General features: G+C 39.0%; 1 protein-coding gene across 2 annotated transcripts in view; it reads left to right on the top strand.

Annotated features, from left to right (window-relative positions):
• PDE4D (phosphodiesterase 4D) overlaps positions 1-24,753 on the top strand; it is a 1,104,527-nt gene that overhangs the window by 378,586 nt on the left and 701,188 nt on the right. The window contains exon 1 of one of the 2 annotated variants that reach the window (XM_024765390.1): positions 10,410-10,984. The exons of the other annotated variant lie outside the window; for it this stretch is intronic. Within the exon in view, the coding sequence (XP_024621158.1) occupies positions 10,719-10,984 (266 nt within the window). The 5' untranslated portion in view covers positions 10,410-10,718. Of the gene's footprint in view, positions 1-10,409; positions 10,985-24,753 lie in introns of those variants that run through there. 2 annotated transcript variants of the gene reach the window in all.

The following is a 24,753-nucleotide window of genomic DNA, read 5'->3' on the forward strand; positions in this document are numbered from 1 at the left end:
GGGCGCAGCTGCTCCGCGGCATGTGGGATCTTCCCGGACCGGGGCACGAACCTGCGTCACCTCCATCGGCAGGCGAACTCGCAACCACTGCGCCACCAGGGAAGCCCAACAATAATCTTTTGATGTTCCAACTACCTGGTTTTGTTGTTGTTGTTTGCAAAAACCCTTATATATCCTGGCTCCTCCCTCACCTCTTTGGAAGAGTAGCTCAGAGCCATCTGAGAGGCTGCCTCCCAGGCTTAAGTCCTCACTATGTCTGCCAAAGAAAACAATTCTCAATTTTTAGGTTGTGCTTTTTTTTTTTTTTCAGTCAACAAGTACAAGGATCTCGAGGCAAATGCTTCTTTAAAAAAGTGTATTCACCATGCGTTCAACAAGAGGATTTCTTTGTCATTCATTATTTTTCCTTTGTAACTGATTAAATAATTACTGGTTGGCTTTATGCAATGTTTATATAATTACAGAACATAAATGGTGGTTATTAGATTAGCTACAATGTAGGCTTTTATACTAGTGTAATACTTATTTTATTAGGGCTGAAAAGTAATTATTCTGGAAAAAAATCAGATTTGGTGGACATAATTTAGCAATCATTTGAGCACTTCAAGGTCAGGATAACTTCACTGAAAGCACCAGAAAGAATGCATTTACCTGCTTACAGTTATTATATGTAGATATACTATGGGACTAGGTGTATTGAATTGACGGAAGCACAATCACTTTTTCGATTAATTTTTTAGATAATAGGTCAATAGCATGGCAGTGAATCTTGATGAACAGTGTTCTTGACAATGCTTCATATATAGTAAACAACACTGAGAGTCCCAGCTAACTCTGAACACAGCGAAGAATGAATCTTGTGTCCCCAGATATACAAAGATCAGCATCCTCATTATATTCATAGAACCTAGTCATAGTATTTGTCCAATGAAATGCTTTCAGATTAATTAAATTATATCCTGGATAGAGTCTATTAGTCTTAAATAAGGTTTTCCTTTTAATTTTAATGAATAATGTAGAAACAGGCAAGGAATTCCACCACACTTGCAAAAGAATCTGTTTTTCAACTTCTGTCAAGTCTTTTTTCCTTCATCTTAAAATGTGGATCTAGGGCTTCCCTGGTGGCGCAGTGGTTGAGAGTCCACCTGCCGATGCAGGGGACACAGGTTTGTGCCCCGGTCCGGGAAGATCCCACATGCCACGGAGCGGCTGGGCCCGTGAGCCATGGCCGCTGAGCCTGCGCGTCCGGAGCCTGTGCTCCGCAACGGGAGAGGCCACAACAGTGAGAGGCCTGCGTACCGCAAAAAAAAAAAACCCAAAACAAACAAACAAACAAAAAACAAACGTAGATCTAATATAGCAAAATTTGCTTTTAGAATTGAATCCTTTTGAATGTATGTGCTCAGTTGAAAAAAATGGTTTATAAAAGTTATTTTTTAAAATTCATTATTAATATATCAACAACAAATTTAAGCACTACACGAATGGCTGAATATAAATCTAAAATACCACCACCTGGGTACAAGTTATTTGCTAGGAATCTCTACTTATTCTAGTAGCTGGATACTTATGGAGGGATCCATGAACCAGCATTTATATCACCTGGGAGCTTTGGAAATCCAAAATCTCAAGCCCCACACCCCAGACCTACTGAATCAGAATCTGTGTTTGGCATGGTCTCCAGGTGATTCTTAGGTACACTAAAGCTTGAAAAGTAATCATGTAGCCTTCAGTTGCCTTTGTGCATCTTCTCACCAACAGTGCCATCTAGACCAGCCCTTCTCTGGCCCCTGAGCCTGTTCACAGCTTTTCAACTAGCATGCTCTCTATAGGGTTGTTATTTAGACTCAACCCCAGCTATGTCATAGCCTCTATCTCATAAAGATATCTCATAGCCTCTGCTAAAGTGATGCCTTTTACAAGGGGAGATAGATATGCAAATTCAAGAGGAGGGCAGAATTAGCCTCAGAGCAGGAACATAACAATTACCTTGAGTCTAATAGAAGATGGTACCAGGGCAGCACCTCGAATACTCATAGTTCTGTTGAAAGCATTCTGTTTGACTGCAGTTCAGTGGAAAACAAAAAGCAGCATAACAGAAGCCAGGGAAGGTTCATATTATCCCTCAGCTATGTTCAGGAAGATGTTTGTAGTAAGTCCAGGTAAGCATTCCTGGGAATACCCATCTCTGGACATGTTGGAAGATGCAGTGGATTCAGAGCCAAGGAAGTGTGCTTTCATAAATCATATTAGCATATTAAAAGACTTAGAGATCTTATTGCAAGGAAATGGGAAACCTATTTAATTATATTCAACTCAGCCCCATATATATATATATATATATATATATATTTTTTTTTTTTTTAAATCACAAAATGCTTTTTTCCCCCATGCAACACATTAAAATTGGCCCAAACTAGTCTTTGTGAAATATGAGTGCACAAGTTTCTCTTATTGCCTAAAATGTGAGTTAAGCCCTGAAGTTTTGGAAAATCTAACATTATGTAACAGTGAATATACCTATTTTTGTAGTTTCACTATTTTAGAAGTAAAACAATGCTTTGATTCCAAATATTAAATTAACTTGGGCATTGCTCTCCCACTCTGTCTCCCAAGCTGTGACTCAGATGTCAGAACAAATTTTTTTTACCTAGTTAGGGAAGGAATTTTCTCAAGTTTCAGGGCCATAAAAGCATTAGTAAGGCACCTGGTTAGTGCAACACACTCTTATTTTCCCTCTTCAGTTTCGTAAATATTAAATTTATCTTCTCCATTTCTCCTTTAAAAGCACCATCTGTGGCACATACCATCACTACATGCAAATGGAAGAGGACATAGTGCCTCAGGATACACTTGATAACAGTTTTTCTTCAACAGCAACTGAAACTTGCCACTGCAGACAGCATCTAATTTTCTTTTTGTGCATTATAAAACCCTATTCAAGTTATAGGACTCTTAAATAGACAACTAAGTTCCGGTGAAAGTGAATGAACTTGTTCAGGGTGACTTAGCTAGTTAATTACAGAACTGGGACCAAAACTGTGGTTTCTGTGATGCCTTTTGTACAGCATCCCAATGAATGACTAGGTCTCAGAAGGTTCCTTACAGTTAGACACGAAAAGTGTCATCTCTAAAAACACGATTTGTGGGCTTCCCTGGTGGCGCAGTGGTTGAGAGTCCGCCTGCCGATGCAGCGGACAAGGGTTCGTGCCCCCGTCCGGGAAGATCCCACATGCTGCGGAGCGGCTGGGCCCGTGAGCCATGGCCGCTGAGCCTGCGCATCCGGAGCCTGTGCTCCGCAACGGGAGAGGCCGCAACTGGTGAGAGGCCTGCGTACCGCAAAAAAACAAAAACAAACAAACAAATAAAAAAACGAAACACAATTTGCTTATGAAGGATCATTGTCTAAATAAGTTAAACTTTAAAAAACAAATTGCTAGCTACAATTATAAACCTCTGAACTATGGACTTTCAGTGAAATACACTACTTTGTCTCCTAAACACCATCTAAAAAACAGAAGGACTGAAACAGATGTTATGTGTCAGGGTCAGAGGGAGGCTTTCTAGTTATATTATGCTAACTAGAGAAAGACTTTAAAAATCCTTTCCTGGGGCCACTGGGGGATGGGTACTGAGACTGAAAAACAGAGATGAGGACATGTGTTCCTAGGTGTCGAGCTTTGAATAGATCACCGTTGTGTTATATTCCTCTGAGCTTAGGATACATGTTGGATTTTTTTCACTAACATGTCTATTATGTGCACAAAAACCACAAAAGACTCTGAAAGTCGACCCAAGTTCTTTTGTCCATTCAATGTCCATTGTTCGCAATACAATTTGGGGGAGTTTGGAGATCTTTTGGTTATGAAGAAATAGCTGTCAGAGCCTCAAAATACCATTACTAATGGGCATTGATTGGGGTTTGGAAATGTTTTTACTTCAAAAACTGTTGTGACGGATATTTTGTAGGGATTAGGTTTGCACATATCAACTTACTTGAATTCATTTTGCTAAGAGCTTCTTTATTAATTTGCTTGACTTTTTTTTTTTTTTTTTTTTTTTTTGGTAAAAAAAAAATTTTTTTTTTTTTTTTTTTTTTTTTTTTTTTTTGCGGTACGCGGGCCTCTCACCGTTGCGGCCTCTCCCGTTGTGGAGCACAGGCCCTGGACGCACAGGCTCAGTGGCCATGGCTCACGGGCCCAGCCGCTCCACGGCATGCGGGATCTTCCCGGACCGGGGCACGAACCAGTGTCCCCTGAATCGGCAGGCGGACTCTCAACCACTACGCCACCAGGGAAGCCCCTGCTTGACTTTTCTTTTTTAAAAACACAAAGGCAGTCTAGTGCAGTGGTTACACGCATGGGCTCTGGACTTGGACTATCTGCTTTAAAATCCCAACTCTGTTACTGGGTGTGTATGACCTTAAGGAAGTTGTTTAATTTTGGCGCCTCAGTTTTCTCAACTTTAAAATGAAGGTAGTAGTACTTGCCTCATTAGAATGATTATGATGACCAAATTAAGTAACGATGCAGAGTGCTTGTGCTTAGGGTAGTTGGCTTTGCACTTAAATCTAGAGAATTGCTGTCATTCAATATGCTAGGGAATAATCCACTATAGATATAGTGGAATAGGGGATTCTTCTGTCTGCAAGTTGAAGGCAAAATGCCTGGCTATTCTTCTCATTGAAAGAAGACCCAGAAATATCACATATTTTGTTAAAATTTTAGTGGCCATCAAAACCTATTGTCTTTATTGAAGTTTGACTTATACTTAGAGAGAGCATTCTAGTGTTTCATTTTAGCAGAGTAATCAAGAGGAATTCTGTTCTAGTATTGGAAGCTTTTTTAAGTGACCATATCAGCAGAAACGGAGTCTTGAGTTTTGTGTTGCAGTTTTTTTTCTCAGAAATAAAACAAACATGCTATGTTTATGTTGCTGGTATAAATTGTGCCCTATAAAATGGTAACTTTTCTTTCGAATTAAATGTTAGCTTACTATTTCAATAGATAGATCCCTAACATTTAGCTTTAATCTAGGGGGAGAAAAAGCCCACTTAACTAAATTTAATCTAGTAACAAAACCCATTTAATCTTTTTATTAAAATGAATTGAGCTTGGAAGAAGACATTGTCTGCTCAAAATATAGCTCTAATATAAATCAAGCAGTTATATTTCTTTTGTTCAACAAACCCCAGGTCCTTTCTTTTACCTTAACAGCCTTTTGATGATTAATTAGGTGAACCACACTTAATTAGATGGAATGTATAATTGATTAAGTTAAGAAAAATCTAATCTATTTTTGACTTCCTTATTGACCTGAATGCTCATGTATAGCCAAGGAACAAATCCTTCTAATTCTTATGTGATTAGCTCCTGTCTTTCCATTTCTACACAAATTTATATTGAAACAGAACTGTGACAATAAACAGTCTTCAGAATCATCCGTCTCCAAATTATAATATACATTGCCACCAATTTAATCTTATTTGAATTTCTCTGTATATTATTTAGCTATATCCAAAATACATAAATTTTACTGTTTTTCCATAGAAGTCTACAAATCCAACACCTCTCACCTCCGCTAGACTATTTACGCCCCCCCAAAACATCTTATTATTTTTCTTCCACATGTACTTTCTTTTAAGGCCTAATTTAAGTCCTGCTTCTTCTTTGAGTTATTTTCCACTGGTCTAGATATATATAGATTGCTCATTTAAATCTCTGAGGCACTGATTGTTTCTATTATTAGCTTCATATTTATCATTTATTTTCTCTGTTGGAGGGGTTGTATATATCTTTTATTTTCAAATAGATACTTTACTGTTTTTAATCTCTGCCAACCAGCCCAGTACCTAATAGATGTTCAATGATAATGATGATTTGAAAGCCCTACTCTACAATGTTCAGATGTGCTTTTAGATATGGGGATAATATAATTTTTTTTTTTTTTTTTTTTGCGGTACACGGGCCTCTCACTGCTGTGGCCTCTCCCGTTGAGGAGCACAGGCTCCGGACGCGCAGGCTCAGCAGCCATGGCTCACGGGCTCAGCCGCTCCGTGGCATGTGGGATCTTCCCGGACCGGGGCACGAACCCGTGTCCCCCTGCATCGGCAGGTGGACTCTTAACCACTGCGCCACCAAGGAAGTCCCGGGATAATATAATTTTATCATCAGAATTTATAAGGATATAAATTCAAAATAAACACATTGAAAATATAAAATAAAATAATTTTCAAATATATTAGTTTGTAAAGTGGAAAACTACCATGGAGTTTAATGAAAACGCGTCCATAGCAAAGAAATACAGGCATGTAGATGAAAAAACACTCAGGAATTCCACCTCAAGCTGCCCTCACTTGAATACCATGTCTTTGTAAGAATTTCATGACTTGGCAGGCTTCACAGGCTGTCACCATATATGTCCCAAGTGAAGCCAAGGACAGAATTTAGTGTTAACTAAACCAAGAGCTCAGGATACTCAGATTTCTACTATTTTCCATAGAAATATTCATCATTGATTTTAAATATTAAATCAGCTTTCCTTTCGGGGTGGTTTGATATACAGTTGAAATAAGAGGCCCTGGGACTTCATAGACAAACCTCTCTTGTGCATTGTTGAACTAATGGCTTTGGGTAAGTTATTTAACCTCCTTATGACCTCTTCAGTAAAACAGTGTTAATGAAATAACACGCTAAGAGTTATTGCAAGAATTAAATGAAAGAAAATGCAAAATACCTGGTATATAGTTGGTATCTACTACGTGTAAATAAATTTCTGTAATTTCCTTGTATCAGTTAGTGGCAGGTTTCATTTACTGGGTGTTTATCCTGTACCAGGCACTCTTCATATACTTTGTATCATGGGTATTAACACACTCAATCTTTGCAGCATTCTTATGCAATAGCTATTATTCTCATTCTGTTTCACGCATGAGGAACTGAGCCATAGACAAAGTACACAGCTAGTAAGTATCATAGCTGGGGTTCCAAACATGCTTTTGGGTTCCATACATACCCTCTTAACTGCTAGACAACATAATCTCTCCCACTGTCGGGTCATTTCCCTGGACCACATCCTGTGGACAATTTAAAAAGCAGTCTCATTTTAACGCACTATTTACCTAACTAAAACATGGTTGGGAGAAACCTACAATGCATTCCATAGTCAAGTATAACTCATTTTAATTTATCCATTCTTTTGAACTAACTGTACCATTGCTCCCTTTCAGTTGTGAGAAATCCAGCCTTGCTTGATCTTACCTGGGCAAAGGCATACTTTGTAGTCGTTGTCCCAGAACTTGTGCAAATCTTATTTCTTATTTGTTTTGCTGCTTATGAATAATTAATTAAATAAATGCTTTCAAGGATTCCAAAGAAGCTAAAAAAACAGATTTTGAAAATCCACAAAAAGGTATCTAGGAAAACTTTTGTTAAGTTAAGAGATGTTATCTGTTGTTCTAGGCGTGGGTGCTTTTATCAAAACATTTCTCCTACTTTCAATTTTCCACTCGTTAATAAAATCTAAGGCCTTATTTGGCTGTCACTTACGGTACTGTGTTTTTTGGAAAAGTTTCTGGCAGCTAGTTTTTAAAAGATTTTGTTAAAAAAAAAAAGAAAGAAAGAAAAAGCAAGCTGTGTAGTCCTCCTGTTGGAAGAATTCCTCTGACCTTCTGCATTATTATAAAGAGAATTGCCAATTTATCCAGGCCTCCCCCACCTGGTTATCTTCAGAACTTTACAATGTGTTCTTTTCCTAAGGCAGTTATTTTCAAGCATGATTTTGTAACACTGCAGGGTTTTTCAAGCTATTTCAAGGAGGTGGCAAAGAATTCTCAAAACCAAATTAATTTTATTTTCAAAAAGGAGCATGCATGCCATAAATCATTGGGGGGCATTCAAGAGGGTAGTTGTAGATGTCAGGAAATTGAACAAGTAATGATAGAATATAGGCACCTGTACAGAAGTAGACAATTCTGCTTCTACAGTGGAACCCTTTAACATGCACCAAGCAATGGGAGATTTGCAGAACGCCTTTTTCAGTCTTAGTCCGTGTTTAACCACAACACTCAATGATTTGTTTATAGAATAGTGTTGCATCTTCTATTTCAGTGTAGTTGTGATCATCCACAAAGTGTCCAGTCTCTTTGAGCATCCACATGGCATACCATTTATGAGAAGATTAGCGTGTAAATATTTTACTCCTCTTAAGGGAAGGTCACTGTAAGCAAGAATAGAACCTAGAATTCTCTGAACTCAATGAATTTCCCAACATAGATCCTATATCATTCTCAGTCATATCAATCCCTTTATTTGGTCACTGAGAATCACTTTTCTCTACTCAGAGCCAGGCATTTAAATATCTTCAGTTTCCAGGCTCTCCTCTGGGTACCTGGGCTACACTTTGTCAATTGTTTTGCACTTTATCTGCCCTACTGGATTATAAACTCCTAGAGGGCAGGTACAGCATGGGACTAACCTTTAAATATCCTAGAGCACTCGATATAGTGCCTAGCACAAAATAAATGCCCACAAGTGTTTGTTGAATGAAACTAAGTCTTTAGAAAGTGGGAAATTTTTCTTTCTTTTCTTTGCCCTGTCAGTTTACTGCCTACTGTTTTTTTTCTCACTTTATCCTGTTATCTGAATTTTTTATTTCTATAAACCTGAACAGGGTTTATTTTATACATACTGATTTCAGTTTTTTTTTCTTTTTGAACAAAACTTGCTTACTTCTTCTTTATTGGAACTGCACGTTGTAATTCCTCATCCGGAGTGCACTTCTTTCTTAATTTCCTTTCCATTAATTTTTGATGTTTCCCCTCTTCAAGCTTTACTGCAACTCAGCATTCCCTCTTTACTTATGTACACCATTCTCATTGTATATTTCTGCCCCTGATAATTTCACTTTTTAGGTCTTCTGGTGTCTTTTTCTGAGCATAGTGTAGTCCTTTCCATTAAATTATAAACCCTTTGGGGGTAAGCACGCTTATGCGTACCTGTTTTGCACAACTCCCAATGTAATTGTCAGGCCCTCAGCCCATTTTACAGAAATTGGCTATTCATTTTAATTATTACTTAAGTGTGTGTGTGTGTGTATAAAACAAATTTTCTGATTAAGTCATGGTACATGTGTCTCATTAAATTATTATAGGTACACCAAGTGGTGACCCTGTGCTTCTGTGAACAGAACATCAGAGTGTCCTTTTCTGTAACATTTTAAAGACAAGAAATTAAAACTTAAGGTGGAACAACCAGGGAAGACAGTAGGAGGAACTCTTAGAATTGACCTAATAGTTATCATAGAAACCAAAAAAGAATTCAGTCCGACTATTCTGTTCTGCACTTCCTAACTCCTTCTTAAGTTACTGTGTTTTAAATTTTTAAAAAATATTTTCTTAGATCCTGAGATATGTGATTTGATTTCAATCCTGAGCAGTCTGTAGCATCACTGGGCTGCTGGGGACATCTATAATCAAAGGTTTGGATTCCCTTCCAAACTCAGTTCTAATGTTTACACTTCTGGTGTCCGTATAATGAGATTTAACAGGCCTTATCACCTACTTACTTGAATTATTGTAATATTTACATTTTTTCTCCAGTAGCAAACTAAATAGGTAAGAAATAATATCTTCTCTTTTATTTTAAACCTCCTTTGAGTAAGTTTGTTGAAGCTATTCTGACCACGAATAAAAATCTTATATTAAAAACATTTAAGGAAATAACTATGAAAAGCTAGGTTTATTTCTTCTATAATTGAATAAAAATGTATATACCATAAGCAATAATTGAAACTCTAAAATCTTTTTTAGGCCCCTGTGAAAACAGTCTGTTCCTCCGGCGGATCGTAAGTTTAAATGTAAAGAGATAACAAACACCATTCGTGTATGTAACTTGTGTTGTTCCATGCTTTGAAAGGGCCTGCATTAGCAAGGCTAAACAACACAACGCAACCTGTAATGTGTTCCATATGCAGGATTTTGAAACCTTTTGTTTGGTTTCTAACTAGAGAGAAAGAGGGAGGAAAAGAAAGAGTTCATTTTATTCTCTTGGGATTTGTTTTATAAGGTGCATCAGATTGAGTTCAGCCAACAGGGATGTATTTCTCCTTGTCTAGCTCATGTTTGTTTATTCTCTCCTTATAAAAACCAGGGACTAGCAATTTCTTTTATGAACGCGGACCGAAGGGAGATAAACAGACCTTGCGGGAGAGGAAGGTCAAGTTCAAAGTTTTTCTTTCCTTTGGATTCAGGAATAAGCAAATGGAAAGACCAGCCAAACAAACAGCAGCAGGCATCTGATGGTTAAGCCCTTCCCCCCAGGACTTTTTATGTACATAAGCAGAAGTCACAGGAGCAGCTGCGGCGCATTAGTTCCGATAGTTTAACAGGCTGCCTTGTAGCGCTGACAAAAGCCTCGCTCGCCGTGGCTTCCCTCCATGTTCCTCTGCCCTGCGAGCTCGGCGGTGATCTTTGGCAGGGGATCGGCAGAGGAGGGGTGACGTTCAAGAGGCTTCCGCCGTGGAGTGCGCTCGTCTCCTCTACTCCCAGCCCAGTCTCCGCCGAGAGACTGAGGCAGGCGACCGAATGAACTAGCAGCGGCAAGATCCGACCTGCTTCCCCGGACATCTCCCCGAGAGTCCGAGGAAGGCAATCACTGGAAAGAGGCCAGGGAACCACGTTGCCCTGGATCGTTGCCAACTGTACAAAGTTGGCCGGGAAAATGGCTCAGCAGACGGCAAGCCCGGACACTTTAACAGTCCCTGAAGTGGATAATCCGCATTGTCCAAACCCCTGGCTGAACGAGGATCTTGTGAAATCCTTGCGGGAAAACCTGTTGCAGCACGAGAAGTCCAAGACGGCAAGGAAATCGGTTTCTCCCAAGCTCTCACCGGTGATTTCGCCGAGAAATTCCCCCAGGCTCCTGCGCAGGATGCTTCTCAGTAGCAACATCCCCAAACAGCGGCGGTTCACAGTGGCACATACGTGGTAAGGTTTGCACGGATTATCAGACATGGTGGCCAGGTGCCTCTGGGTGATTTTTGCGCCTCCCGCTTTTCACTTTAGGGGTAGGGAGGGGAGCGTCTTCGTCTTCACCCCTGACCCGTGATTTATCAGAAGTAATCTACCTTAATAAATCCCACAGATGTCCAAGTCAGGGCAGTAATCCTTGAGATTGGTAATAGGAGCCTTTGAGGTGGGTGGTTCTCAAAGTTCAATTCCTATTGCAAGTTCCTACAAGAAAACTGAATTCCAGATGTCAAATAAGAATGCAGGTTTTTTTTTTCCTATACGATGTGGTGGTGTTTCTTTGAATTCCTAAGCTATAGTCCTGCCGGGTCCTGCAACAGCCTAGGAAAGAAAGGACCAGAAAGGAGAGGAGGAAAATCATAGTTTGTTCTCTTTTCTGCATGATCCCCAATTAAATAGAGATGTGTATGGAGTGTGTGTGTGTGGGTGTGTGTATGTGTGTAATGGTGTGTCCAAGTAAAACCCCTCCTAACTACTGACTTTAATATGTTTGTAATCTCAACGCGCCTTTTCAGTGGGTTTAGGAATGCCGTGCAGAAAGTTGCAGGCTGGTACTCGGTAATACTGCCATGTGCTTTGAATTTGAATTCTTCGACTATTTTGTCAATATTTTTATTTTCTTTACGAATGTTTTTAGGTGAATTTGTTTTAGGCATATGATACCACGTAGGTTTCTAGATGATTCTTGATATTTTCATGCTCTTGTAAAAACAAATACTAAAATATATCATCGTGTGAGCTTATGGTGTTTCTGCCTGAAAAGAGGCAATTTTAGGCTATGACCGGAGAAAGAGGGGTCTGTGATACACAGTTGGTTAATTTTAGGCAGTAGTAGGTTCTATGCACTACTTCCACATTTTGGCAGAATGAATATTAATTATGATGAAGAAAACAACATAACAGAAAAAAATAACGAGCACGTTAGTTGAGAAACTGACTGAATGATTTTTATACAGCTTTTCCGTAGAACACGAAAGAGTATGCCAGGAATGGAAAAAACAAAACAAAACAGAACCCAAACAAGCAAACAAACAAACAAAAATCCCCCAAAAAACAGAATCAAGACTTCCAGGAAAGAAGCAGCAAGAAATAGAATCAAAATCTAAACTTAAAGCCACATGGCCCTACCCAGGAATGCATTCATGTCATAGATGAAAATAGGCAACAAAGGAAATAAAAGGCATGACCCACCCAAAGAAATGTCTGACCTCAGAATTGTCATTTTAAATAGCTAGATCTCTGATCGGGGAAGTGTTCTTATTTTCCCCAAGATTTTAACTAAGTGGCATTTCTAAGTTTAGTTCTTATTTTCCCCAAGATTTTAACTAAGTGGCATTTCTAAGTTTAGTTAGATATTACCCTCGTAAGGGGGGTAAGACAAACATTGATTTTTTTCAGTCTTAAATGATGGAAAAGGATGACTTCTCTCTGAGGAAGATACTATTGAAAGAATTTGTCAGAGATAAGTAGTGAATGAAAGGTATAGATGAACACTAGGAGATGCTCTGAGGAGAGGGACGGCTTGAGACGGAGCATCAGCAGGATGCTGGCTGGAGTTCAGACAGGGTCAGGGCCAGAATTCTGGTATGCAATGTCCCTTTTGGTTGAGATGCCTTTTTAATTATAGTTCCTTAATTGTACCTGTTGCTAAATGAGTAAGCCTCCACTCAGACACTTGATTTCTGAGTGAAGCACCCTCGAGTTCAGCTGAAGGTTATCGGAACTATTTGGACATGTTGAGATGTAAGGAAGGCAGGAAATCTCATGAAAACAGGCTTTCTTCTGAAATTTCTGGCACTTCCTTTTCTGATGCTGTTTGGAGAAACTCCAAGGTCACAATTTCTGCTGATCTTTCATTATGGTGTATCAGGTCTCCAGCAGATGAGGGAGGCATCAAAAGAGCGATGGACATGAAAAAGAAAAATCATGATACCAATTCTCAGTAACGAAGGGGAGACAATATCCCTCATGGATAAAAAAGCATCCAGCAAGGGAGTTGGAAAGAGTGCCTCATATTTTCCTATTGGTTCAACAAGCCACAAGACGTTCATAATATCCACAGGCATCTTTCGACAAATATTGTTCCATCTGTGCTTTCATTACTTGGACTAAGCATGATCCAGAATTTTAAAAGTTTATTCCAAATTGTGCTGCATATATATATGTATATATATATATATATATATATATCTATCTAAACTGCTGCTACTACCACAACCATAGTCAAATCCTTCCCTCCTCCTAAATTAAACGATCAGCCATTTAAATACACACCATGTGTGTTCCTGCCTCAGAATATTGGTTCCTATACTTGATATTCCTTTCCATTCGATATGCATATATTTAATACCTACTGAGTCCAAAGTGTTTAGCTTGTACCTACTGATCACAAAGTTGAACAAGAGCTGTTCTTGGTTTCAAATTATTTACACTACAGTAGAAAAAATCATATTGGAAGGCATCTGATTAAGTTCAGGTAAACATTTTGCTTTACGACATACTCTCCAAATCTTAGTGGATTGACACAGTAAATGTTTATTTCTTGCTTCTGCGTCTTGTGGGGAGCTAGCCTGCCCTGGGGTAGTTCAGGGACGCCAGGTTCTACTATCTTGCGGTTCTTCTATTGGTAACACATGGTTTCCAAGTTTGCCAGGCTCAGCTGAATCCGAAGATGGCAGAAGATGGCATTTGTGAGTTTTTATGAGGCAGGTCTAGAACTGCACACATTACTTATCCCAGAATTCCCCAGATAGAACTCAGTCCTGTGGCCACATATAACTGCAAAGAAGGCTGGGAAACCTATCTCAGCCACGTTGCCAGGAATAAGGTAAAACATCTGGTGAACAGCCCACCCATGTCAGTCACAATGCAGTAACAGCTACTGGTTCACCCTCTATACCATAGTTAAATTCATAGAGTAATATCTATGATGACTGGTCTTTTAACATCTCTGCATACCTCCTGGATGAGGATTATACAGAGAAATTCTATTTTTTGACAAGTCTAGTGACTGGGAAGTCCTTGCTTACATACAGTTGAAATCTCCTTCCTTGTAATTGTCATCCTTGGTTCCTGGATCTGCTTTTTTTTTTTATTTGTCTGCATTGGGTCTTTGTTGCTGCACGTGTGCTTCCTCTAGTTGTGGCGAGCAGGGGCTTCTCTTGTTGTGGAACACGGGTTCTAGGCGCACGGGCTTCAGTAGTTGTGGCGTGTGGGCTTCAGTAGTTGTGGCACGTGGGCTTCAGTAGTTGTGGCGCATGGGCTTAGTTGCTCTGCGACATGTGGGATCTTCCTGGACCAGGGCTCGAACCCTAGTCCCCTGCATTGGCAGGTGGTTTCTTAACCACTGCACTACCAGGGAAGTCCCCCTGGATCTGCTTTGAAAACCCCACAGCTTGAATCTCTCCTGTCTTCCATAACTTAGCCCTTAAGGCAAGAGGCTTGGAATCACCCATCAGAGAGCCAGGACCCTGCTCTATTCATCTTGGCACATCCATTAATCAGTAATGTCAGTGTTATCATGCTTTTTAAAACTTATTCTCTTAACTAAACACCCTAGGTTGTTTCACGTTTATATGCTGTAGTTATCAGGTTGATCCTGATTGTTCTTAACCAGACTTCACTTGGATTCTCACAACCCATTTAAAGAGTATTTTACTGAATTGATACAACACTCCAGGTGCTGTGGGACTCTTGGACAGAGAGCATCTGAGAAGAAGTCCGGTTACTTATGTTTAAATTTTGACTTCCCGTTTACTATTGTGATTTTTGAACAAGTTGCTTAACATAGGCTTGTTTCTCTGTTACCCAATTTCCTGGGAATAGTAATCGTATCCACTTGGTGTTGTGGTTTTATTAAGTACAATTATGTGTAAATTAAAGTGTTTTGCACAGGGACAGACACTTAATGAGGGTCATTACATAAGCTAATATTTTCTTTATTATGTGTCCATTAATCCAGTCTCGCTCAGCCTGAATCTCTAGGTTACCCTGTCAGTTGTTTGTGGATGGGACAATGTTTTTAGTAATCATTATATCCCTAGCTAATGTTCACTGAACACTGGTGTTCGATCTGGTGCTGTGTGTTAGATTAGGACCCTCTTGTATTCGTGCTTCTCATCACTTTGTTTTACCATGTTTACTTAATGTCTAGTACTTTGTAGTCTAGTGATTATAGACCAGACTCTGTTTTCATCAGAGTAGGGAATTCCCTCTGATGTCAACATGAACGTAGGGAATTCCCTCTGATGTCAACATGAACGTCAGCGGAATTTCTGGTGAAGAAAACTTTCAGTGTTAAGTTTATTTCCGGAAAATCAGTCAGGCAAATCTTTATATTTTTCAGTTTTTTTTCCTTACTTTACACTGGGTTCTGTGTACCAAATGAAGGAACGTGTTCTAGAGTGTGTAAGTGATACTAGGCAATAGGATTTCTCTGGGCAAGATACTATCCAGATAATACCATGTGTCTTATCTTTAAAATTTCTGTGTATGCGTGTGTGTTTTTAATTACAACATATCCAAAGGTAGAAGAAGCAGTTAGTAATGTCCTTAAACAACAAAATAATTTCTTTAGGTGGATTTTTGAAAGGCATTTTTCAGGAGACTTTTAGAAAATCTTAAAGATTTTCAGGGAGCTAGATAAATGTTTTGGGCTATAATTTTTGTTTATTATAAATTTCTCTTTACTTGGCATTGGGTATAAAATTGCTCATGTTTAAAAGTAAACATTTGCTTTCTTGAGCCATAATTTCTGCAGCAACTACAGTTGCTCTCATGGTTGTTGTTTAAGAGAGAAATACACTATAAATTTTCTTTAAGTTACAGAAGGATCCAGAAACCCTTTATCACCTATAAAGAAGAAATCCAGCCATTTAGAGAGTTTATAGGTCACACACAAACACACCGCCACACACACCCAAGTAGATTTTCAAAGCTATTATTTAGGTGTTCTATTTGAGACTCTTTCTTCTTTGTTCCAACTTTCCTACATTTGCCTGACTTAACTTTAAGGTTATCTCCTCCCTTATGGTAAGGATACCCAGAGAAGGGCATTGCTGGTGCTCTCCTAGGAGCTGGGAACCCAGAGGTGGGCTGTGGTTATAGTGTGATACAAGGAGGTGGGGAAGTTTCCGGGGGAAATTTTCTGGGACGCACAACAGGAAGTAATGCCAGCAGGTTAGGTGGAGCCAGTTGGCTGAGTCTTTAGCTGTGTCTCTGGTGTAATTGGCTGTGTGGCTTCTGCAGGAATCTTGGGGCACTGCAAGTTAAGCGTGTCTGTAACTTTTGAAAAGCATGCTTAGCCTTTCCTAAAATCAGAAGACCCCAGGAAGATATTCATCTTAAAAACTTGTCAGTTGCCTTTATGATATTTAAGAAATTACAAAATAAAAATGTGACAGATAGTTACTGAGGAAAATGAAGAAAACAATGAAATAACGTGGCAATTTATGACTCATGTACTTTCTGTGACCTTTGACATTTATCTTAAAGAGAAAAGAGATTAAGTGTATCTGTACCAGCCAAAGTCAATTCTGTCAATGCTAGTGGTGAAACTACTTCCAGGCAAAAGCACAGTCTTTTTTATAAACTTGGTAGAAATGCTGAATGAGAAGAAAGTAAAAAATTGAATCTCAGAGTTCATTAAAATAATTTTTAAATCATAGCTTTAATTTTAGAAGTTATTCTTTATATAAATTTCTTTATAAATAACAAGCTCCTGTGAGGTTAGGTAATTAATTGAGCTTCAGAGCTTCAGCACTTTTTTTTTTCTTAGACAGGAAGCTACCAAAATTGTTCTTCAAGTAGCAGTTTCAGGAAAAAGCTTTATTGTCACCAGTGTGACAAAGTTATGTCATTGTTTTTTAATGGTTTTGCTTTTGAAAAAAATCATGTTTTTAAACTGTGAGGAGTTTAGCATAGTGGAAGCCACGTATTTCCAGCTCTGTGGCCACTTCATATTTGACCTTAGTTACTCAACCTTTTTGAATTGTAGACTTTTTATTCATAAGTCATATGGCTATAGAGGCATTTGATATTTACAAGTAAGAAACTGACTAAATTTACAAAGTGATAACAAACCACAGTACATTTAAGATAAGTAATTAAAAAGTTCCAACTTGCTGTTGTAAGCTAGTGAGGTGCATGCCTCATGGGTAAAAGCAGGGGACAGAGTGCTTTAATAATTCTGTGGTTCATAAAAAGGCTGCAGGACCTTCAGAATGAGAGCATTGGTGGTATTCACTCTAGGACACCATCTGGAAGCCATGATTTAGGGTAGGAAACGTGGAAATCTGTAGATAATAATAAAAATTCAAATTAAAATTTTTTTTTTACTGTATCTTCAGTTATATACCATCTTAACACACCAATTTCTTCTACTATGTATAAAAAACAGGAAAAAATCATTTCATGTTCAATTTTAAGGACATAAATGCTGTCCAGCTATTTCAAATGAAGTACTTATTTTCAAAATGAGATCTTGAGTTGATATGAGACCAAATTGTTTAATTTCATTTTAGACTAAAAACTTTAGGTTCATAATAACATAACTTTATAATCTTAGACTTATTATAACATAGGCAATAATGATTTAGCTCCTGCTGTGTGTCAGATACTTTATGTACATTAACCTTTCAAAACAAACACGGTTGAATTTAAGTATTATTAGCTGTATTTTACACAAGGCCAGAGAAATTGGTACATAACCAAGATCATTCAGCTATGCAGCCATGAAGTGAGTTGACTTAAAACTTAAACTCAGGTTTGCCTAACTTTCCACCGTGTATTCTTTCAGCATTACCTTCCTTTGGGCTAAGAATCACATTCACATTTATTTCCCTACCCAGCTTGTATATCAAAGCTGCAACAGTGCATATTCAATGACTTCCACAGAATGGTGGTTAGTTAACAGAAGGGTAGGAACAGACCCTTTCTTAGTGTGGAATCTCAGTGTGTTTGTTTAACACCTGTGGCTTGTATGAATGTAGACTTTTTTTTTGACAAAAATATGTGTATGTGGAGGAGAAATCTATGTCCTTGATGAAGGAAGGTTTTAAGGTCAACAGAAAACATTCTGTTTTAGAGTAGTTTTAGACTAAGACTGGCATCAAGACAAAACCAATCAGAGGATAATTTTATTTTCAGTGATTCAGAGAGAAAGGCATGAAAGGCTTGAGCTCTGAAGAAAAGATTAAGTCAGAAATCTATTAAAGTTCGGTTCCAGAAGAGCCAGCTGGAAATGATGGTCTGCAGGCTCAAGTCACTAAGCAACAGCAGCGAACTGCTTGGTAACCAGAGCTGGCTTGACTCACAGGCTGACGGCGAATGACCGGGTGGCCAGACAGGAGGACCACAGCCCATCTGACCTCAAAACACTCTCCTTCTACCCATCCTCCAGCTTTCCTGCCCAGTCCCCCCATTTTGGGATGGTCTCTTTGACTTAACAAGATACCTGCTTTCAGAATGGAAATATCTCTGGGACCATAAGTACATGCTATCTGTCTTCTTTAAAAGGGCATTTCTGAGATTGCTTTCTTTGGGCCAGTATATCATAAATAAAATGTAAAGTTGAATGAGAGGAAAGAAAGTGAAAACACTGGGATTAATGGCTCGACTTTGGGTTTTCAGGAGCAAATGTGTACAGGGCCAAATTGCCTACTTCATTTGGTGAGATCTGTCCTTGAACTCTGAGAGCACAGTGTTGCCATTTATTTAACACTTTCTGTCTTATGCTGTCTTCTTTTTCATGAGTGTGTTTTGACTGTGCAGCTGGACTGTAATTTCCTAAAAAATAGGAACCCTCGCATACATCAATCTTTGTATCCATTGTGAGGGGCCAAGTGCCACCTGTATAATATATATTTAGTGAATACTTGTTGTTTAATTGAGAAACATACCCTCAGTTGCTGTGGCTCTTATGCTGAACACCTGGGGAGATCTATAGCCTTCCAGCCTAGAAGTCTTGGTGATGTCCTGTTTGATTGCCATAGTCAAAGAAGTTTCAAACGCAATGATTAACCATTTGTTTGGACTTTGTCACCACGGCTCTGTGTGTGTGAGTGTGTGTTCTGGGTTTACACACACCTAGATGGGTATGATTTGACTTTAGTATACACGAATGAATCCGTATATGACAGTGTCACTAATTTGTCAAGTATATGCATTTTAATAATTTTTAGTTTATACTTTGAAAATAATTTATGCCTGTTGTATTTCTGAAAAAATATGAAAATATATTTATTATTCTTGGTAAATTACTGAATAACTAGCTTGTTAAACTCTTATGACTAATTCTTATCTCTTAGAATTCATAGTGGTTCAATTATACACAAGACTTACGCTAATAAAAGAAATGCCAAGATTTTGAGGAGAAATTTGAAGCAAACAAAATCCCCAAAACACCCTGCAGGTTTTTTTTGTTCGTTTTTTTAGTATGAAATTTGGAGAAATTTGAACTGACGGAAACAAAGTACCACTTCTCCAAAGTACATCTTCAGAATAAGTAAAATTGAATAACAGAAAAACATTTTCAAGAGATTTAGCAGGTTATTTTAATGTAAATATTTAGTCCATAGTTCATACCCACTTTTACCTTGCAGTAATTTCAAACCAACCGATTTCCTTTCCATTAGTCTTATGAGATAGCCCTCTGATCAAATTAGCTATCATTAAAATAAAGTGGCCTCCTCTGTATATTATTATTAGGGGAGGGTACATGGTTTTTTTTTCATTTTCTTATGTAGCTGATTTCACATTTATACTTATAAATGGTGAGTGTGTATTGTTGACCTTTTGAAGAAAGCAACTTTCTGCCTAATAAGGTTATTTGGATTATCATTTCTACTGGTTACCTTCTTTAGGTTTATAGTATTTGTTTTACTTTGCAGTGTGATTTTTTTATGACTTTCTACCGAGTGTCTGCCAAATAGAGCAGTGTATGATTTATGGGTGGTAATAACTAAAACTTATATGAACTGGAGGCGGGTGACCCACAAGGCGGAACGCTATACAGCTTGCCTCTGAATAGAACCAGGCTTCTTTGATAAAGCCCTCTTACAATAGCAATAGCAGTGTCATTAATGGTGCGCTTATTCCTGTATCACCTTCCCAGTTTAAAGTACGTCTGTGGGTCATTTGTACAGTGTTGTATTTAATTTCTTTTTGGTTGATTTATATTTTTATTTAAAGGCCTATATGTTTAAAAATGAAGCTTTATATCCTTACTGTAAATTGGAAACCAGTGTCATTTATCATACATGGAAGATCATTGAACAAAAATACAATGAATAAAAGCTAAATAGATTCAAGTTTGACTGGAGACTACGACCGGCTAGAGGGTCTGAGTCTGAGGTCTGCTCTCTCTTCGTTTAAAATGGCAGTTAGTAAGTAATGTAGAGATGTGAAAGACCAGTTAAGTCCTTCTCCTTCAGGTAGTAAGAATGACTGAAAGGATTTGGGAAGGAAGTAACCTTCTCATTATTTAATTCAACATTTTAAATTCAGTAAATGACATCCCTTATGCCTAAAACCATCTTGGTGCATCAGATTCTCTAATGTATCAACCCAGTGGTCCTAAACCACTGATACTTCCACTGTTGGAAGAAGGACCTCAGTTTTTGTAGGGGTTCTTTGGGTCTGAATCCCTTAGTTGGAGGTAAATGCACTGAACTTGGATTGGGTAATTCCAGTTACCCGATTGAAAGTCAGGTGTTGGGACCCCATTTTTATCACCCTATAATTATTAATTTCCTACCTGGTAGCTGCAGAGATGCAAAGAAGCATAGAACTACTCTGTGGAAAACTCCTATACCTGCTAATGGCAGTTTCTAAGTTCTACTTCCAAAGGGCACAATCATGGGCTTTTTAAAACGGTGAGGATCTCTGTGCAAATAGGTGAAAGCTGAGGTAAGCTAGGAGCCCAATTTTTCTACACCTCTGTAATCTTATGGAGGATTTACTTCCAGACTAGAACACCCACATGGGACCGGCTACCTAACTTGCGGGGTTCAGTGTGAAATGAAAATGCAGAAACTCTCATTCAAAAGAGTATTAAGAATTTCATGAAGGCAACAGCAGAGCATTCAGTCCCACACAGGGCACTTCTGAGAGCGAGGCCTGGTACAACTGCCCAGGTCACATCTAGGAAGCCAGCTCTTCACCCACAGCAGATCTGAGATGGGGGCCAGTTAAGAGCTGGATCTGGTCTACTGGTCATAGTTTGCCAATCCCTGGTCTACAGGATAAAATTCATACTCCTCAACTTGGTGTTTAAGTCTCTGTCATCAGCTGCAAACTCACCTCCACAATCTTCTCTGGTATTATTTCCTATGGATTCTTCACAGTCAATCATCCTGGAGCTGAATCCAGAGCAGAGGTTCTCAACCTCGATGGGCCAAGGCAATGCTTTGTCATGGGGGCTGTCCTGTGCACCACAGGCTGTAAGAGCATCCCTGGCCACTACACACTAGATGTCAGTCACACCCATCCTATAGTAAAAGTCCAGAATGTCTCCAAACATGGCCAGATGTCCAGTGGGGGCGAAATTGTCCCTGGTTGAGAACCGCTGATCTAGAGGATAAGCTTTCACTTTATTCACTAGTGTATTCCTAACGCCTAGCATAGTCTTGTGATACAGAAAGAGGTCCCAAAATGTACTGTCTGGTCCAACTCCGCTACTCACTTACTGTGAGATCCCAGGGGTATCATTTAAACTCCACAGGTCGCAATTAAGTGCATCCATAAAATGGAACTATTACTAATTCATTCCTTACTTCGTGGAAGTATTTAAAAATTCAAATGATGTACTTAATGAAAAGACTTTTTGAAAAGAATAAAGTACTATTCAAATATCACGTAAAAAGAGTCATGGAGGAACGCTGAGGGTGATCTGAACCCATTGATATCTAGAAGCTTAATTCACCTCCTACTGTGTGTACTTTATGAAGGTTGCTGTATGTGATGCTATCGGGGCATTGCTGTCTTTGCTTTCAAGCATTGTGATCAGATGGGGATAAAACACGATTACTCAAATAACCATAACGCAGTAGTTGCCATAACTAAGTACAAAGAGTGGTGGAGTTTATAGGAAAGTAGAGATTGTTTCTAATGGTGGGAATCATGTGAGACTTGAGATGGAGTGTGAGATAGAGTAGTCACAAAGAAGGCCCACATTGAGCTTTTCCTTAGCTTATGTTATTTACCATTCATGGCAACTTAATTAGGTTTATGTTTAATTGTCACATTTTACAAAGAGAAAAATGGGGCCTAGAAAATAATTTGATATGAACATGAAGCATAGAGAATTTCAGTAGGAAGAGAACTGGAGTGAAGTATGGAAGGACAGGAAGTGGTAGGAGGTAAGTTCTTTTCAGTAAAGGAACAACATGAACCAATATGGGGATTACATGGGGTTTAGGTGAGATTGGGTACAGCATGGAGTATCTTTACGGAAAGCGACTGTAAAGGAAAGCTGGAATCAGGTTTCAAAGGTCAGCTAACATCCTCTCTCTCTCTCTCTCTCTCTCTCTCTCTCTCTCTCTCTCTCTCTCTCTCTCTCTCTCTCTCGCGTGCACTCTCTCTCTCTCTCTCTCTCTCTCTCGCGTGCGCGCGCACACACACATACACACACACACCCCCCACAGATTTATATGCTTAAGTGAAACACAATCAATTTTATCTTTCTTAAAAGCTTTTCTCCAAATAAAAGGAAGTGACATTTTGAGTTATTACCCCATGCTAAGCTTGCTAAACCACAAGTATATGCACTCAGTGGTTGGAATGTGAGATTTAGTTCAGTTAGACCAGTGTATACCATCTTTCCGCTAGCTATGCCTTCTACTCCTTCTAAGATAATCTTTAAGAAATAGCAGAAAACATGGTTGTATTTCCATTCAAATGAGATGTGTTAATTCCACTGGTGGCACTTGTGCTCTGATGCGTAGAGCAGAGACATTATTTATGTGAGGACTGTATCTGCCTTTTCATTAAATTGCATGAGAATATAATGCTTAAAACACATCTAGCACTTCTGATGGACTGTACACAGAAAACCATTTCACTCTTACGGTATTGATACTCTATTTCAAGACTGGCTTACCAGGGTAAGAATCAAGAGCTAAATACCCTGTTATCCTTTCGTCTATTCAATCAATAATTTCTGAGTGTCTACTCTATCTGTCACTCTTCTGAGGATATAACACTGAGCAAAAAAGACAAAGTCCTGCCTCCATGGAGCATATATTCTAACAGAGAAGAAGACAATGTATAAATAAATATTCCAGTAGGTCAGAGAATAACAAGTACAATAAAGAAGAAGAAAGCAGGGTAAGGGGATAGAGTTTTATATACTTTTTGGGAGAGGACTCTCTGTAAGGTGACTTTTGAATAGAGGTCTGAAGAAGGTGACTGATTACCTCGGGGAAGACCATTTCAGGCAGAAGAAGTAACAAGTGCAAAGGTCTGAGGGATGATGTGATTTGTGTGTTTGAGCGAGGGGGACGTTGTAGAAAATGAGGTCCAAGACATAGAAAGGAGTCAGGTCACGTAGTGTTTTGAGGCTATGGTAGGATTGGGGATTTTTCTTGGTGATGACCATTATGTTTTGAAGGGAGAAGTGTTAGCAGTGGGAGTGTCTGCCTCAGGGAGAAATACAGGCTGTCTTAAGTTTTGAAAAAATCATTCAGGCTCCTGTGTAGAAAATACAGATGTGGGGCAGAGGAGGAAACAGGGAGACCAATTTAGACTGTTGCAGTAATCCAGGTGAGATATAATGGTGGTTCAGAGGAGAGTAGTAAAAGGGAAGGTAGTTAAGAAATGGTCACGATTCTCTCTGGAAGCAGCAGAGGAAAGCGAGAAAGATACCTACTTCTCCTTTAGAGGAGGTGGTACAAAAACATGCAGGGGAGGTAGCCACCACATCAGAAAGCCGAAATAAACCAGCATCCTCAATGGGCAGCCATCAGTGTCACAGCAAGAATGTGCAAGCTCACTATGGAGAGTTTGGAGGGGGACTGGGGGAGGGCTGGGGACTTAAATCAGACTAGGGGATTTACAGAGCCAGCTGGGGATGAGAGTCTGGTGATGAACAATGACCTGGCAGTCTTGGGCTTCTTGTGGTGATGACTGTGTGTCAAAGACAAGGATCTCGTTTGAGGCCATGCAGTTAGACAAGTACAACTCTTGGGCTAGGATGGCCAGTCTCTTGGGTCTACTTGTTTTCATTCATTCCAGACACCCTAATTCAGCTGCAGTGCATTGATAGAAATGGAGGAGAGAGGCAATGAGAACCAGCTGGCCAGGTCTGCCAACATTTCTATCTGGTAAAGCCATGTTCTTCCCATCTCTTTACCATACATTCATGCTCCAGGGATGAGAAGTGTGACAGAAGACGCAGAAAGGCGACTGGGAAATAGCTAGTTTCCAGATGTATGGCCCTAGGGCAGATTTTCTAACATGAAATTACCATGTTTTTTCCCCAGCATTGGATACAAAATCTTGTTCTTAAGCCTGATGTTAAAAATAGATATTGAAGAACTGAAAAAAATATTTCTGAAAAAATATATGTTGTACTTGCCGCAATGGTTCATACATATAGTTGTTACAATGATACTGCTTTTATTAAATAAATAGGTTTTATGTGTAGGCGTAAATTATTTTCTAAAGAGAGCAAGACCGTGCCGCATTTTAACATTTGTTCGGGGATGTTTTCATGATCATACTTGTAAACA

This window comes from Neophocaena asiaeorientalis, unplaced genomic scaffold (assembly GCF_003031525.2).
Source record: "Neophocaena asiaeorientalis asiaeorientalis breed wild unplaced genomic scaffold, Neophocaena_asiaeorientalis_V1.1 scaffold198, whole genome shotgun sequence".
In the NCBI taxonomy this organism is placed as follows: domain Eukaryota; kingdom Metazoa; phylum Chordata; class Mammalia; order Artiodactyla; family Phocoenidae; genus Neophocaena; species Neophocaena asiaeorientalis.